The sequence below is a fragment of the Gymnoscopelus microlampas genome (assembly GCF_963454915.1).
Source record: "Gymnoscopelus microlampas genome assembly, chromosome: 11".
Lineage (NCBI taxonomy): Eukaryota > Metazoa > Chordata > Actinopteri > Myctophiformes > Myctophidae > Gymnoscopelus > Gymnoscopelus microlampas.
The window spans coordinates 8,420,666-8,438,912 of record NC_139948.1 but is presented as its reverse complement, the minus strand read 5'-3'; the positions used below and the strand labels follow the sequence as shown (position 1 = coordinate 8,438,912).

The 18,247-nt window shown below is 42.7% G+C and overlaps 2 protein-coding genes and 1 pseudogene across 3 annotated transcripts; all 3 read right to left on the bottom strand.

Moving 5' to 3' along the window:
- Positions 1 to 311: 311 nt before the first annotated feature.
- LOC311054543 (pyrin-like) lies at positions 312 to 1,679 on the bottom strand (annotated as a pseudogene). The gene is made up of 2 exons: positions 1,491 to 1,679; positions 312 to 1,400 (listed from the first exon to the last, which is right to left on the bottom strand). The product of its transcript is annotated as a pyrin-like (transcript).
- Positions 1,680 to 5,706: 4,027 nt separating this feature from the next.
- LOC311054542 (protein arginine N-methyltransferase 7-like) lies at positions 5,707 to 7,758 on the bottom strand (the record flags this gene model as incomplete). The annotated part of the gene is made up of 1 exon (XM_084070554.1): positions 5,707 to 7,758. One exon carries the CDS (start codon positions 7,756 to 7,758, stop codon positions 5,707 to 5,709), a length of 2,052 nt encoding a protein of 683 aa, XP_083926680.1.
- Positions 7,759 to 14,160: 6,402 nt separating this feature from the next.
- Positions 14,161 to 16,425, bottom strand: LOC311054971 (E3 ubiquitin-protein ligase TRIM39-like). Its single transcript, XM_084071017.1, has one exon. It carries the CDS (start codon positions 16,168 to 16,170, stop codon positions 14,767 to 14,769), a length of 1,404 nt encoding a protein of 467 aa, XP_083927143.1. The 5' UTR covers positions 16,171 to 16,425; the 3' UTR covers positions 14,161 to 14,766.
- Positions 16,426 to 18,247: the final 1,822 nt, after the last annotated feature.

The window sequence follows — 18,247 nt, the reverse complement described above, 5'->3', positions numbered from 1 at the left end:
GCAGCGCAGACCTCTGGGTCATATGAGACACCCACGCCAAGTGTGTGAGACCGAACGGTTGGGTGGTTTCTGAGTTTTAGCCCGGGACAGAGTGACAGACACACACGCGCGCATGCACGCACGCACGCACGCACGCACGCACGCACGCACGCACGCACGCACGCACGCACGCACACACACACACACACAGATATTATGTGAATTATAGATTATTGACGGGTTGATTGAAACTGGTAACAAGAACCTTAAATTATACAAAACTGTTATCTTAAATTAAAAAGAGTATTTTCATGCAAAGCAGAGGATTCACTCTAATCTGTGTGATTCACAGGAGAGATGATCAGCGTAGCAGAGTTTTTACTAAAACCGGGTCTGAAGAATGGATAGAGTTTTTCAGTGAAGGTGCAGCCGGTGAAAGAGTAGATATGAGCTCTGGTCTTCACATCATAAAAGGAGACCAGACCCTCCTCATAATCCACAAACACTCCTACTTTCTGGAGCTTCTCTCTTACAGGGAGGAGGACATCAGGGTCAGCAAGAGCCTTGTACTCATTTCCATTCCTCAACCATATAGTCCAATAACCGTTTGTTGGGTCTCAGTACGATGTTTCCCCCTGTTTCCCTGTGGATTGACTCTCTGGCCACTCCTAGATCCCAGTCAGTCTCCTCCTTAACCTGAACCTCATAGTAAAATCTTCCTGAGGAGAAGCTTTGTTGTCCTAAGACAATGGCACATGTACAGAATCTCTCTTTGTTGTTTGGGAGATTCTTATATACATCTCCAGCATGCACTTGCTTTCCATCCTCAGACAGGATGAGACAGGGGTGTGCTGTATCTGGGTCCAGAGTCACATCTACCGCATATTGCTGGATCCTCCTCAGCTCAGCATCATACAGCTTCTTCATCTCCTGACCGAGTGTCTTCCCCAGCTGAATCACAGTCGTACTCACAGTCCCCACATATGAAGACTGATGGACATTGACCACTTTGTCCAGTCCTTGGTGGGTGTAGGGGTGTTGATGGATGTGACGTTCTGGAGGAGGTGGAGGTGGTTGTCAGAGTGTGAGAGCTGCTTCAGCTCAGAGCTTCTCTTCTTTAACTCACTGATTTCCTTTTCCAGCTCTTTAATGAAGCCTTCAGCCTGTTTCTCTGTTGATTTATGCTTTTCAATACAGCTCATCAGAGCAGCGAGGACCTGCACACATGTGTCTGGTATGTCTTTATCTGCGTCTTTCTTGCTGAGCTCCAATAAGCGTTTGAACTCCTGAATCTTCACTTGTCGTTCCTGGATCATCTGCTGAACTTCAGCCTCTGTCTTTCTCAGCTCAGCCTTTTTTCCCTCACATTCTTCTTCCAGAGATACAATTTGATGTAACTTGTGGTCTGACTCGGTGCAGAACTGACAAACACACACGTGGTCAGTCTTACAGAACAGCTCCAGAGGTCTCTCATGTGTCTTACACATACACAGGTCTTCCAGGTTCTCTACAGGGTCAATTAGTTTGTGTCGTTTTAACCCCGAGACTCTCTGATGAAACTCCAGGTGAGTCTCACAGTAGGAGGCCACGCACACCAGGCAGGACTTCAGGGCCTTGGCCTTGGTCTCAATACAGACGTCACAGGAGACTTCATCTGGCTCAGCGGGTTGCTGCCGTGACTTCCTGAACTGATCAGCCATCTCAGAAATCAACGTATTGACAAATACATCTGGTCTCTTATAGAATCGTGTTGTACATAGTGGACACTGACACACATTCGTATCCCAGTAATGTGTGACACAGGCTTTGCAGTAGTTGTGTCCACATGGAATGGTGATTGGATCAGTGAACACCTCCAGACAGATAGAGCACTGTAACTGCTCTTCAGACAGACCGTTGGCAGAGGACATATCTACACACTGAGAACTGACGTGTCAAGTCAACTTTATTGTATAGATAGATCTATGAGACCACATCACACTGACATCATGCAGCAATCACAGAGAGAAAACTGAACTATTCAGGGCATAAGGAAGTGTCAATACTAGTGCGGTACTATTTACTAGAATAGTCAGGCATCTCGATATGACCCCCTCTCTGACGTCATCAATACGACTTCAGTCCTCTCCGTGTTTGGTCGTATTTGGGTTCAGCAGTGGTGGAAAAAGTACTCACATATTTTAATTAAGTAAAAGTATCAATATCGCAATGTAGAAATACTCTGTTACAAGTAAAAGTCTGAAATTGACTTCAGTAAAAGTTCAAAAGCATTTATCAAAATGTACTTAAAGTACCAAAAGTAGAAAGTACTCATTATGCAGAAGGTCCCATTTCACACGTGTTCAAATATCGCGGCGCATTGTGAAATTGTAGATCGGCTATTTTCAAATGGCCGAAATGTATGTAGGGCTGAAGTCGTTAATGTATGTTTTGTAATAATAATACAAAACTAGAAAATGTGCTCCTCGGAGCACAAGTCTCCGCCAGCAAATATTGATTAATCCTGTCTAAGCTATTTATATTACGTATTGTGATGACACCAGTGTGTCTACATAATGCATTGCTCCGCCATTTCTCAGCCATTTCGTGATTATTCCTGTCTTACCTCACTTTGAAAGAGACACAGACTCTTTCAAAGTGACACATCTATGTATAGGCCGCTATACGTCATGCGTCTCACTAGCCAATCAGAGCACACTCTTTCAACTTATTGTCACGTGTCACGCGAGGCTTGACCAATGTTAGCTTGGCCGAGGGGGGGGGGGGACGGAAAGTGAAAACATAGTCTCCTGGCGGAGACAACTACAAATAATTAGTAATTCAAGTTTTCAAATAATTGTAGTGGAAATACTAATAAAATACCTCAAAATTGTACTCAAGTACTGTACTAGTTACTTTACACCACTGGGGTTCAGACAGGTGGACCTCAAGTCATATACTAATCACCATTATCTCTCATGATGTCATGTGATAAGCATGTGTCATTCAGATTATTCATATTTCGTTCCGATTGGCTACGATTGCTTACCAAAGTTTGCGAGAGGGGCCCGTTTTTACAAAGAATGCCATGAATACAGCGTCCGATCTACACGAAATTGTAATCACACATTGAGTGGCCTCTAATCAACACAGAGCCAAAAGCATTTTCAATTACACCCATGATAATGCGAAACATTTTTTTTTTGTATGTGCATGGGGAAGTGGGACTGTTGTGAACTTGTTAATAATACTTACTGGCACATACAGTATTTATGCTTGTTAAGCTATGACTCTAATTTGTCTTCAAAATCAAAAAATGTTAAAGCATTTCTGCTTGATAGAAATCTATCTATATATTTGAATTAATAGTTTAAACCCACTGGGAGATTATCTGAGCTCCGCCAGTTGAGAATGGCTGGTGTAGTGTGTGTGAAGGTGCTTTGTGTACAGTAATGTCCTGCCTTAAGAAATGTGCATGTGTGTGTAGTTGTTTTCCTGTTTGTGTGCTTATTGTGTATATACAGCTGCATCTGAGCGTGTGCGTGCATGTGTGACATCAGAGAAGGGATTATTCTAGTTTACTCTTTTGAGTTCATAATCTTTGGTGATAAACTGTGTGTTCTCTCTCTCTCTCTATCTCTCTCTCTCTGTGTGTGTGTGTGTGTGTGTGTGTGTGTGTGTGTGTGTGTGTGTGTGTGTGTGTGTGTGTGTGTGTGTGTGTGTGTGTGTGTGTGTGTGTGTGTGTGTGTGTGTGTGTGTGTACGTGTTGTTTTCATGTTGTGTAAATACCTGTGTACCTGTTCCTTTGCACATAATTAGATAAATAATAGTGCCATTTCATTTCAGCCAGGAGAGGGCAGCAAACAGCAATGGAGAACAGGAGCCTTGAACCAAATGAGCTCTTTATGAGAGAGAAATATGGACAATTTAACATACAATTGATTAACTTCAAACAGAAAGCATGACAATGTTGCAGAAAATAAGTCACATGGTGGGTTTTGATGTAGAATATGAAAGGATGCACGGCCCACAGTTTGATGGGTTCATTTGGACCCCTGGTGGTCCCCAGACCCAACGTTGAGAACCGGTTTAGTTGCCTATATGACATTTCTGTCGCACCAAGAGTAATTTAGAGCTTTAACAACAAATGATTGTCATAGAGAATTGAATTAGAAGTTGAATTGAGTTGAACATAATGGCAATGCAAAATGTGGAGCATTAAATGAACACGGTAACCTATTTCACATCAACAAAGTCATGGAAGGAAGCGCCATACAGTTAACTTTACATGGATAGGTGTGTGCACACGCGTGCTTGCTTGCATGTGTGTGTGTGTTCTTTCAAATTCACCTGATAAATCTGTCTGATAGATTGATAGAAGACCTCATACCACAGTTCCTTTAGCTTATTTTCACAATGACAAATATTGGAAATAGGGAAACCCCCACATTGTCCTAATGTATTTGTTACAGTATGTTTAGGCCTATAACTCTTGAAACGTCACACACATTCTTTTACCCTCCCCCTGGATTCCTTGACTCATATAGGCCTCAAAACACACTTTTTGCTCCTACTCCTACAGATTTAGTCCAAAACCCACTCAAATCGGTACATAGTTTCTCATTCTAAATTCTTTATATTTGACCTTTCACTAGTAAGAGACCACACCTCTGCTTAAGTTTAACGATTTATTGAAACAAAATGAGATGGACGTGGGACTGGATGAGGAACCCATGGTGGGGTGACGCAGAGTGCAAGTTGGGGAGTGTCTCGGGAGCTGACGGCCATCGTTGCTCTACTCGGGGAGCGGTCGGTCGTCTAGGCTCCGTCACTGTCCCCCCTGGATTCCTGGAGAAGTAGAGACAGAAGGGAGAAGAGCGAGAATCGAGGGGGAAGGAGGAGGTTGGGGTGGAGGAGGACGAACTTGAAGCGATGAAAGGCAGAAAGAGCCGATCTACAAGCGCAGTACTCACGACCCATGTTTGGTCTGTTGAGGAGCAGAACAAACAGGAGTTGAGAGATCGCAGCTGTATTTATACTGTGGTGATTGCAACGACGATTGGCTGAGGTGAGTGGAGGCAGGTGTAGTGGATAGGGGTGATTATGAAAGGGGAGTGGCTAGTGAGTGAAGGTAGTGTGGGAGACAGGGAAGCGATGGAGGACGGGGAGTGGCTGTGATAAGCAGAGGGAGGTCTCCACTCCTGAACTTGCGTTGTTATATACAACTGCATTAAAGTGCTTTTGGGAGCATTTACATGAGCATAATTGGATTCATCATTCTTCTTTGTAGCTGAATTTGTAGATTCAGACTCTCGGACACACATGTAGCCTACAGTATGGTCTGAAAACACACATGAACTCTGCAACCAAAAGTTGTGTTTACAGGTATGTCATTTATTTCAGTGGAGTCAAAGGTTAATAGAACAAATACTGTATGTCATCAGATACAAATCAACCCATGTATGTTATAAAAGGCCGTATTTGAAAGGGCTTTTTTTTTTAAATATATAGTTCTTTGAGGCACTGTATTACCATTTCCTAATCTGACTATAGTGACTGAGTCTATTGAGTCCATATTTAAACTTGTTATGTTTCTTTCATAAATGAATGCCCTACTTTATCATACAAATTGGTCGCACAAAAGAAGAAATGTAAATGAACACAGGTTTGTTTTCTTCTTCCAGTTTCTGCTCGACAGCGAGAAACAATATCAAACTTGGGGGTCCTTGATATTCAAACGCTTGAGAATCACTGCTCTACAGTGAACTCCATTTTGATATCTCCTAAACTGGGTTCAAAGGTCAAGCTGTAAGACACCGCTGCCCCCCCGTCCTCTAAGGTCTCCCATGGTGACCTGAAGAAATAGACCCCTTGCTTCCTGTTCCGGCTCCACTCACACACACCTTGTTCACCAACAGGCCCAGTCAGCCCCGTGCTGACAGCGATGTCACCAGTCAGCTGGTACTCCATCCACAGCGCGACGCCGTGACAGCGCCCGCTCCTTATGAACGGGAGCGACCCCTGGCTGCTGATTGGCTGTTGAGGGACACACCGAGTAAAGTCGAAGGTCATGGCGGCTCTGGTGCGGGTCAGCGCGCGGCAGGGGTACTCCCACAGGGGGTGGGGCTCCGACTCGCGGGACTCGCGGAAGTCCAGAGATCGCTGGACCATCTCGTCCATGGGTCCGACGTCGAAGCCCTCGCAGGTCCCGCACGGCGCTCTGATCCTCCACAGATCCCGGAATTCCACCGCCACCATGTGGAGGGTGGCGGCGCGGGGCAGGATGGTGGCGGCGGGCCGCAGAAGTCCCGCGAGGGCGGTCCGGCAGTACCAGAAGAACAGGGAGTGCCATGGCAAGAGGCTGGCGCTGAAGTAGGGTTCACCCAGCAGCACCGAGATCTGTTCTCCTCCTAAGTCACCGCTGGTCAGCTGGTCGGGTCGGATCGCCAGCAGCTGAACGCCTCCGGTCATGGAGTTAGCTTCTAGCACCTGTTTAATCACCTGTTTGGACATTCTGGAATTCTCCAAACTGAAAACCTTTGCTCCGAGCATGTGAGCAAAGACAGGGAGGAGGCTCCCATCGCTGACTCCTAGACACACGCTGTCTGTCTTCAACACGCTGCGTAGTGCGCTGACATAGCTCTCCGTACGATGGCGGTCATTCAGCTCCCCGAACCGCGGCCGTGTCCAAACTAAGTGGGCCTGGCAGGTACAACGCGGCCGACATGGAGGTGCTTCAGCTTTTGTGTCCTGTTGGCTGCTTGACTGGAGGCTGTACCACAGGCTGTAGTCATCATGGCAGACAGTCAGAGCGACCTCTTCTCCCTCTGTCACGCTCCTCTCTATAGGCAGGAAGTAAACACTCTGCATCCAGTGGTCCCGCCACGGAGCGCTCTGAGCGTCTGGGTAGGTCCAGCTGGGGGCCATGGAGCAGACAATGGTTCCGCCGGGGTCCATGTGGATGTCCCACCAGGACAGGACCACCTGGGCCCGCCCGCTGGACCGAACCGAGAACCGGGACGAGTAGGACCGAGGAGCGCTGCTCACCGGCGTGCTGAAGTCCACACTGAACATGGTGCGGAGAGGACCCAGGGGGGTGAAGCTGTCAGACGTCACCTGACTCAGCTGGATGTCACAGACGGAATGGGCTCCGGCGCAGCGGGCCATTGCGGACGGGGGCACCAACCGTCTGCCCTCCACCTCTATGGGCTGCAGTTGAGCCCAGCTCCACAGCAGCTCTGACTCAACCAGCTGGGCGTAGACGGTGGCCCGGTGGGGCACGGCCTCGCAGCCCTCTTGGACCAGATTCCGGTGAGCGTGCTCGTAGGTGGGTAGGGCTCCTTCTCCTATCAGTTCGGTATCAAACAGTTCTGTGACCAGGACATTGGCTCTCATGTGCATGTCTCCGTCTGGCCCTACAGTGACTTTGGTGGAGTGTTTGTTGATAATCTTGATTTTGTCTGAGAATCCATTTTTCTCCACGATGCGCTGGGCTGCCTCGGCCATGGGCTTGAACACCTCCACAGCATAGCAGAAGTCAGCCCCCGCCGTGAGAGCCATCATGGACAGTAGCCCTGTTCCCGTTCCAATGTCTAGAACGATGACTCTCTCGCCGCGAGCCTTGACTCTGGAGACAGCTGCACGGATTCCCTGGTAATACTTCACATTCCTATCACGATCATGCAACATATCTGCATAACAGGACCTGGCAATCTCTTGGTGATAGTCGTATTCCTCACTCTCCTCCACCCAATCCAAAGAACCCGAGATTGGGTTCGCTCGTCCATGGAAAATCTTCATCGGTAGCAACTTACCGACTTAAGTGTAATGCGAGGAATGTATGATAATGTCCTTAAAGCCTAAACTAAATTGGCTTCCCTGTGGTAAACTCAACTTCATGTGGCATGCAGTAGATGACATCAGATGTCTATGATGTATAACGCCATATTTGGTCAAGGTTTCGTAGCTCACCTCCACGTCTATATACAGTACACTGTACACAGTCTTGGTGATACCACGTCATCGCTTGTCACAGAGATTAAAAAAGTAAAACAATGAATCTAATACAATGATCAATCTACAAATGCACTGAATCTGTGTGTGTGTGCGTGGGTGCGTGCATGCATGTGTCTGCCTTTACCTGCATAACTCGAGAACCATCTGCCTGATCAAACTAGGGCTGTAATCACAGAAAGGACTCAAGGGTGTGTTGTGCCGAGTGGGAAGTGCAGAACCAACTAGAGAAATGTGCTCCTCGGAGCACAGGTCTCCGCCAGGCGAGGTGGTAAAAGAAAGTACTGTTCTTGATTGTGGTTTCATAAAATTAAATTAAATTAAATTTGCAGAATAATTTTAATAAGTTTAGCAATATGTTTTATCAGGGTATTTTACATATAGACCAGAGACCTGACACCGGAGGGGAAGAAAAGAAAAACAGGGGAAAAAACATTATTAATACATTGTTCAGTAAAACCTTTAGAGATTAATCCAAAGTGGTGATTCTATATTGAGTGATGAAACATAGTAAGTAAGTAAGTACAACAACATAATAGTCTGGCACATTTTATGATAAAGTTCACTAAATCCTAAACATTATTAATGTTGATTTAATGTGTACTTTAAACCCCCAATATCATAATAATAACCATTACCATTAACATAATTAAAATAGAAATTATATCATTGTTAGCATTACTACTATTACTGATATATGAAAATGTATAATAAGACAATGGACACAGTGGTCTGTGACTTCATAATTTTTGATTATACAGTATTATGATCCATAACATGACATCAATGATATCACAGGTCAGAGTGTTGCTTTAGGAGACGCTGGTAGATGCTGACTGTCCTCTAGCACAACACAATCATAGATTCTATATTACACTGCTATTACCCTTTAAATACTAGTAATATTTTGTCATCATCAATCATCATCATCATCATCATCATCATCATCATCATCATCATCATCATCACCATCACCATCACCACCATCATCATCATCATCATCATCATCATAACTATGTCGTTCCAGAGTTACACTGATTTTCCATGGTAACACATTAATAGGCTCAGTATGAACAGTACCAATGAATGGAAAGAGTGTGTCAGTAAAAGTGTGTGTGAAGGTGTGTATGTGTATGTTAATATCAGGAGCAGAGAATGACAGCTTTCTTCTGTTCCAGTCCAGCTGCACTCTTATCCTCAGGGCTAAATATTTAAATGTGAGATCAGTGTCTGACACCAATGAAGATTCTGCTCTGTATTTAACTCCATTGAACGATATGCTCCACATTTGACCCCCTCTGTCTTCCTTCCTCTGGTGAGACTCTGTTGACACACCCAGTCTCCACTCTGGATTGTCTCCAACCTCAACATCCCAACTGTGAGTCCCAGAGTAAAAACCCTCAGAACCCAGGACACGGCACCTGGTCTCAAACCTCTCTGGGTTGTCAGGAAGCTGCTGTCTCTTTCCCCATCTCACACTGGTCAGATCATCAGACAGGATGAGTTCTGGATGGGCAGTGTTGGGGTCCAGAATGATAGGAGTGTAGGAGACAATGTCCTTCATCTTTTAATTTAATTTAATTTAATTAACCAGGGAAACTCCCTCCTGTCAGGTGACAAGAAGGTCAGTTGGCTCTCATGCATTGAAGGAGGCATGAGCTCGGCCCTGGTCTCCCTAGGCTGGTGAGGGGAGTGTAGTGCCCAGGATCACTTAGAAAATTGGCACCGGGTGAAAAATAAGGGTTACAAAATCGTGGGATAAAAATGTTGTTAAAAAAAAAGGAATACATTTATTAATGTATAATCTATTATATAAAGATGTTTTAAAGATTGTAGAATTTAAATATAAGACCTACAAACATAATTTGATTAGAATAATGACACGCAGCAAAATGACTGTTACAGCACTTTACTGGAGGATAACAAGAATAACATAATAAATACATGGGAAGGGTTATATGAGATTATTAGGATATCCTATCATTTTCTAAACAGCAATAATATAACGATAGATGACCGTACTATGATCTCAGAGGAATTTAATGACTTCTTTGTTGGAATTGGTCCTACTTTGGCTGAGAGAATAGTAAACACAGGTAGTATAAATGAGGTAATTAAAGATGTGCACGTACTGTAACTGAAAGTATGGTTTTAAGGGGAACTAGTGAGAAGGAAATTATAGAAAAATGTAAGGATAAGATGTCAATTGACCGTAACGGTATAGATATCTTGATTGTTAAGAACACTATTGAATGTGTGCTGAAACCCCTTACACATGCCTGCAATCAATCTCTGACAACTGGTGTTTTTCCAAGTGAAATGAAAACCGCTAATATATAAAGCAGGAGACAAACATATATTCTCAAATTATAGGCCGATTTCTCTACTCTCTCAATTCTCCAAACTATTAGAAAAAATATTCTACAAAAGGCTAGATGATTTTATCATTAAACAAAATATTCTGTGTGACCAACAGTATGGATTTAAACAAAAATAGGACCACCACACTAGCGTTATTGGATTTTGTTGCAGAAATAACAACTGCTATTGAAGTTACAGTAGCTAACCAACAGGAATAAATATGTGCTGTAAATGAACTGTAAATCAAAACTAATGCAGGCAAAGTGGGGCGTCCCTCAGGGATCAATACTAGGCCCATTGCTGTGTATTTTGTATGTAAATGATATGTGTAGGGTTTCCACGTTACTCAAGGCCGTAGTGTTTGCAGATGACACAAACTTGCTCTGCTGTGGGGATAACCTGGAACAACTCCTGGATACTGTAGGTAATGAAATGCAGAAGTTACAGAGTTGGTTTGACTCAAATAAACTCACACTAAATTTAAGAAAAACTAAACATAATTACATTTGGAAACCGTGATGAAACATGAATTCAGACAAAAAAAACGTATGATAAATAATATAGAAATAGAAAGAGTGAATTAAATAAAATGTATTGGAGTGATTATAGATAATAGGTTGGAAGCCACATATAAAGTATATTAAATCAAAGATATTTTCAACCTCAACATCCCAACTGTAACATTATCAGTATTATATAAAGTCAAATATATTGTAAATCAGTCATCATTATATACCTTGTAGCCTACTGTTCTGTCATACTCCCATACATTACTTACTGTGTGGAAGTGTGGGGAAATATGTACAAAACAAACACAGATACAATTTTCATTTCCCCCCCCCCAAAAATAAATAAATAAGGATAGTAAACAAAGCTGATTACAGAGAACCAACAAACCCACTCAACTGAACACACTGAAATGTAAGTACAGTACCTGGTTGATTTCAAAACCATCCAACTCATGTACAAAATAAAAAAAACTGTCAATTGCCAAACAGTATCCAGAAGTTGTTTGAATGGAGGGAAAGTAAATATGAATTAAGAGGAAAGTATATAGAGATAAAGTTAATGATGACGCAAAAGTTACACCATGGATGTGCAACTTGTGGTGGAGCATATATATATATATATATATATATATATATATATATATATATATATATATATATATATATATATATATATATATATATATATATATGTGTGTGTGTGTGTGTGTGTGTGTATGATAGTTAATAAGTTAAACCCTGTGAGGAATAAATCTATGCATTTAAGAGTACAAGCTTTAACACTAGAAAGGTGCGCACGCAAATCTCCACCAGGAGGCACACTCCTACCACTCTCCATTGTTATGGTGCAAGTGATGAGATCGTTCTGGTGTCAGTGTGCATGTATGAAAAGGTACAGGGCAATGTGGGAAAGCTGTGATAAAGTGATAAAGGATTCTGATCATTAATGTATTTTTTCAGATAATTTTTGTTTGTACAGGACCAGACTGGGAACACAAATCAAGCTGGAAATGCACTTGACAGCGGCCCCATGTCAGTCCAAAATGACATAAAAAATGAATTAAAGTTCTGGCAATAGATATAGCTACATATGCTTCCATTCACAAATGTGTATGGAAACAGTTTTCTTTAAAACACTTTCTATTGCAGATGCAGGACATGACAGTGACGATACACTGTCAATGCTTGGATGTGGCTTCAAATGCAAAGGGTGTTCACTCTCCATTCCGACATCTCACCACTCCGACTAGTGGCTTCCGCGTGCGGTTAGGGTTAGGGTTAGGGTTAGGTATAGGGTTAGGTATAGGGTTCGTCAACGTCGGAAAGGCGACATGGCGGAAAGGAGAAATGCACCCAATGCAAAGCTATCAATTCATCATACAGTAACAATAGACAATTGCTTTACAAACGCAACCGGGCATAATTATCTAAACAAATAGTACAGTATATGACCTATTCTATAGTATTAGACTGAAATCATGTAAAGTTAAACATACTACTACTACTACTACTACTACTGTTAAAGAATTAAAATAAATACAGTATACGCAACAAGTGTCTTGCAGAGTGGAATTTAAAGCTTTAAAATTCACAGCTTAAAACAAATATAATTATTGTCATAGAGAATGGATTTTAGAGCTTGAATTCCCACTCTAAAATCAGATGCAAATCAGATGCAATACAAACTAGACGCGTCGCAATTCCGGGGAAATTGCAGAGTGTGGTTGCGCCGACGCGGTCGGGACTCCAGTAATACGCCGGGAGGAATACCGTCGGAGACTGCGCCGATTACATCGTCACGTCACTCCTGAGATCGCCTGCGTTTCATTTTGAGAGGATTGATCCCCCAAAAATCATGTTTTTGCATCAAACGGTTACATTTCGAGCATTCGTGGCGCCCCATATGGATCAAAGTAGAAATGCTTTTGGGGATTGGTTTAGTATACCACCCTCGACATGTGATTCAAATTTGGGATTGACCGGACGTTTTGTTCGTGATTTATGGCATTTTTGGTCAAACGGGCCCCTCCCGCTAACTTTGGAAGCCATTTACGGACGGACGGTACGGACTATCAAAATTCCGCTTGGATAGGTTTATCGCATGGGTCCATAGATCACGTGTACCGATTTGTGTGAGATTTGGAAAAAAATTGAAGGAAAAGGAGCAAAAAGTGTGTTTTGAAGAAAATTCAAAATGGCGGAAAATCTATCCTGACGCAAATGGGCGTGGCCTATATGGGAAGATGCGTCGTGACCCAAGGAATCCAGGGAAAAAGAAATTTTGATTTTACGACCTACGGTTCAAGAGTTATAGGCCAAAAGGTAAAGGGGGCTGTTATAGCGCCACCATGTGGCCGACTGGTGTGATTATTTTCTTAATAATTTTTCAAAAAACTATTAACCTCCCCTCCAAGTTTTGTAACTGTAGCCCTTACGGTTTCCGAGAAAAAAATACTTGAATGGGAGTTTTTGCAATTCCCATTAAAGTGGATGGGGAAATTTAATGCACTAATAAATCAATATCAAAAAATCTATCCTGACGCAAATGGGCGTGGCCTATATGGGGAGATGCGTAGTGACCCAAGGAATCCAGGTGAAAAGAAATTTTGATTTTCGGACCTACGGTTCAAGAGTTACAGGCCAAAACGTAAAGGGGGCTGTTATAGCGCCACCATGAGGCCGAATGGTGTGATATTTTTTTCATTAATTTCGGACAATATTATGAATTTTCCCTCCAAATCTGGTAACTCTAGCTCTTACGGTTTCTGAGAAAAAAATACTTGAATTTGAGTTTTTTCACTTTTCCATTAAAGTGGATGGGTGAATTTAATGCACTAATAAATCAATATCAATTAAACTATTTAACCAATCTCTTAGCAAAATACAAGCGCACGATTCCCGATTTAGATGGTCATTTTGATATATGGCACAACATTAGGGGATAAAAACTGTGGGAGGAGATGCGGTTCGAAATATTGTTTATCTTGAAGTGGAAGAAAGTGTATAGAGTACTATAGTCTGGTTGCCCTGTTAGGGCAACCACACTAATTATGGAGCATTACAACAACAAAGTATCCTATTTTTACAAAGTCATGGAAGCTAGGACCTACAGTTAACTCTGTAAAGACCAAGATGTGAAAAACAAAAACAACAACAACAACAACAACAACAACATAAATGTAAAAACAAACAGATGCATTTACTTTTTTTTTTTTTTTTTTTTTATCATTTTTGGTACATCAGGTATTGGGAATGTATTGATCACACCATTTGTTATATATATTTTTTAACAAAATCACACCTTTTTCCCCATGGAAGAAAATTACTAGTCTCAGCTGAATATATCAGCAAACACTTTTTTGCGTTAAAGCACATTGTTTAATCAAGTGACGTTATAAAAAGAGTCATGTGATAAAGTATAAATTAACATTTACACCCACAAGAAAAGAAAAGAGGGAAAAAAACACGTAATGAAAACATTTGTCCGTAAAACCTTTTGAGATTAATCCAAAGTGGTGATTCTACATTTCGTCATAATAGTCTGGTACATTTTATAATAAAGTACACTACCTCCTCAACGTTATGTTGATTTCTTGTACCTTAAACGCCTAATATTACAATAACCATTACCATTATTAACATAATTAAATAGAAATGTTATCATTGTTAGCATTACTGCTATTACTGATATTACATGAAAATGTATATAATAAGATAATAGACACTAGTGGTCTGTGACTTCATAATTACTGATAATCGATTATAGTCTGTATATATGATCCATAACATGACATCAATGACATCACAGGTCAGAGTGTTGCTTTAGGAGACGCTGGTACATGCTGACTGTCCTCGAGCACAACATAATAGATTCTATAATATTTTATCATCATCATCATCATCATCATCATCATCATCATCATGTCTAACTATGTTGTTCCAGAGTTACACTGATCTTCCATGGTAACACATTAAGAGGCTCAGTATGAACAATACCAATGAATGGAAAGAGTTTCTCAGTGAAAGTGTGTGTGAAGGTGTGTATGTGTGTCTTAGGATCAGGATCAGAGAATGACAGCTTTCCTTCATTCCAGTCCAGCTGCACTCTTATCCTCTGGGGGTTCTGCATCAATGAGAGAGAAGTGTTTGATCCTGGTGAGGATTCTGCTCTGTATTTACCATCATATAATATCATGCTCCAAATTTGACCCCCACTGTCACCCTTCCTCTGGTAAGACTCTGCTGACACACCTAATCTCCAGTGTGAATTGTCTCCAACCTCAACATCCCAACTGTGAGTCCCAGAGTTAAAGCCCTCAGAACCAAGGACACGGTACTTGCTCTCAAACCTCTCTGGGTTGTCAGGAAGGTGCTGTATCTCTCCACATCTCACACTGGTCAGATCATCAGATAGGATGAGTTCTGGATGGGCAGTGTTGGGGTCCAGAATGACAGGAGTGTAGCAGACAATATCCTTCATCTTGTCCCAGACTCTGAAGGTCAGGTTGTCCAGGTGTTTGGGCACGTCTATCAGTGCTACTGATACCGGCTGTGGATCCTGCAGTGTGAACTGGACTCTTTTCATTGTGGTTTTGTAGTACTGTAGGAATGAGATGTGTTCAGCTCTCAGCTCCTCCTCTATGGCTCTGATCGTGTCTGAAAGGGATGATATTTCACTGTTCAGACCCTCAATCTTCTCCTTCATCATCTGACTCTTCTGCTGCTCTTCCTCCCTCAGTGCAGTGATCTTGGCCTCCTCTTCCGCTTGTAGAAACTGATGAAGCTTCTTAAACTGTTCCTTCATCTGCATCTCTGTGTGCTGGGCCTGGAACTTAATGTGTTCTTCTGTTTGATCATAGTTTGTTTTAACTTTATTAAAGACCTCCAGTTTTTCCTGTAAGGCCTTCAGTGATTTCTGGACTTCCTCCTTGTGATCCAGTGCAGCTTCATCAATGGGTCTGAATCTGTGGTTGATGTGTTTTTCTGAATGAAGACATACAAGACACACTGGCTGTTGACATTCCAGACAGAACAGTTTGAGTTTCTCAGCATGCAGACTGCAGAGAACCTCAGACCCTGTTGAAGCTCTCTGATGTGTCTCCTGTATGAAGGCCTCACACAGGTTCTTCAGAGCGAGATTTGAGGGTGGTTCCATTGAATTTGTCTTCTTACAAACTGGACATTCCTTTATTTCCTTTTCTGTCCACCATTCCTGCAGACAGGCTTTACAGAAGCTGTGGCTACATGACAGGATAACAGGATCTTTAAAGATGTCATGAGACACAGGACAGGAATAATCCTCTTCTGAGAGAGACGACTTGGATGCCATTTTTTTGAGTGAAACTACAAAAACTCTGCCAAGACAAGAAATCAGCCAGTCAGTGGTGGTAACACTCCCTCCTCTAGAATGTTCCCTTTAGTTTACTTTCACTTTGAATCCTGGTTCTTGTGAAAGTCCATCCAGCTGACAGAGTCAGCAGCAGGTTCCAGTGGTCCGGGTCAGTATTCCCTCCTGTAGCTGTGGAAAGACAGTCTGTCCTCCCTCACTGGAAGTTGTGTGTTTGATCTGAAGGTGAATTTTATCGTCTGTCTCTCTGTGTGTGTCGTCAGTGAGGAGTGTGAGTCTCTGTTTCCTACTTTCTGTCAGCTGGTCTGGCAGAGTCTGATAAGGGGGCGGAGCTTTGACACACCTCAGAGCAGAAGTGACATATATTCTTTGGAATTCCACACACACACACACACACACACACACACACACACACACACACACACACACACACACACACACACACACACACACACACACACACACACACACACACACACACACACACACACACACAGAAATGTGCGCCTCACATTAACCCTTTCACACACCGACAATAGAGGCAGTCACGTAAGTCAGGAGCAGTACGGTGTTCAGTGTCTTGTTCCTGATGCTTTTGCACACAATGTCAGTGTTTTTACCATTACATGATGCAGACAAGGACTTCAAGACACACAAGAAGACAGGAGAGAGACAGTCATGTGACCCATTTTAAATGGAGCTTGTGGAAGAGACTTTTCATCCTCAGCTTGTATTCAGGCATACTATTAATAGCCTACATGGTAGTATTTTAGGTATAAAGTTAATGAGGAATGCAAGCGTACCAATTAATCAGCGTAAAATACTGAATGTGTACAATTTAGTGAATCATCTATCAGACAAATCGACCACTTCAAAGCCCAACAAGTGTGATAGTTTATAAGTTTGACCCTGTCAAGAATACATGTATTAATTGACGTGTATAAGCTTGAACACTAGAAACTAGCTCTCATTAAGAAGCAAATCTCCACCAGGAGGCACACACTGTTGTGTGTGTGCTGCGTGCCGTGTGGTGACATTGTTTTGGTGTTGCTGCGTGTGCATGTGTGAAAAGGCACAGCGAAATGGGGCTAAAGGCTATGATAAATGGTGCTGATCATTAATGCCTTGTGTCAGTTATGTTTGTATGTACAGGACCAGATTGGGAACACAAATCAGGGTGGGAATGTAAATGACAATGGCTGACAATGTCTGTCCAAAATGACATCAAATAATTAAGTATTTAGAGCAGTCAGCCAAATGCGGCAACCAGCTGATCAGTCAGTCTATGAATATAATACAAACAGACAATTTAGAGAAATGTCAAAGAGTGGTTGGCCCGATGCAAGTTGTGAGTTGCAGTTATCGGGATCCAGGGAATGAATGAAGAAACATAACATTTGGAGTAGAGTGGATGCTGCATTCATGATGTTTCTTATGAAAATAGCTGATGATCATGTGCACTATTCCATGTAGTCACCCTAAAGTCGGGGGGGGGGGGGGGGGGGCTAGGCTTTGACTTTTATAAGGGACAGTTTCAAATTGCAGCCACCTGTAAGTGCTCTTTTAGAGCGGTTTTGAAGGAGAGTAGTGTTTTACACTCCTTCACTACTTTTGGTAGGGCATTCCACATTTTTGTGGCATAGCAGGAGAACAAATTTAACCCCTTGTTAGTGCCAAATCTGGGTTGGACGTGATTAGTGGAGCTTCCTCTGGTGTTGTGATTGCGGACTTCATTGACGTTTGAACCTTTGAAGTATTTTAACAGGTACATGGGTGTCTTTGTGGTGTAGTGTATCTTGTATAGACCAGGCCCATTGCAAGTTGCTGTACTCTGTCCTCTACCCTGAGCCATCCCGGGAGGCATGCGTTAATCCGACAGACCTTTTCTCCGACTATGTGGCATCCGCGTGCGGTTAGGGTTAGGGTGCGGGTTTGGTTCGGGTTTAGTATTGGAAACGTCGGAGCGCTGCGCTGTAGGAGGAATGTGCTGTCGGACTAACGTACTGCACCCAGCCATCCCACCCTAGCAAAGTGAGCTGGGGTTAGATGAGTTGAATGA

What these genes read in the sequence shown, in the direction of transcription:
- LOC311054971 (XM_084071017.1), bottom strand. Translation starts at nt 16,170, where the DNA reads ATGGCATCCAAGTCGTCTCTCTCAGAAGAGGATTATTCCTGTCCTGTG.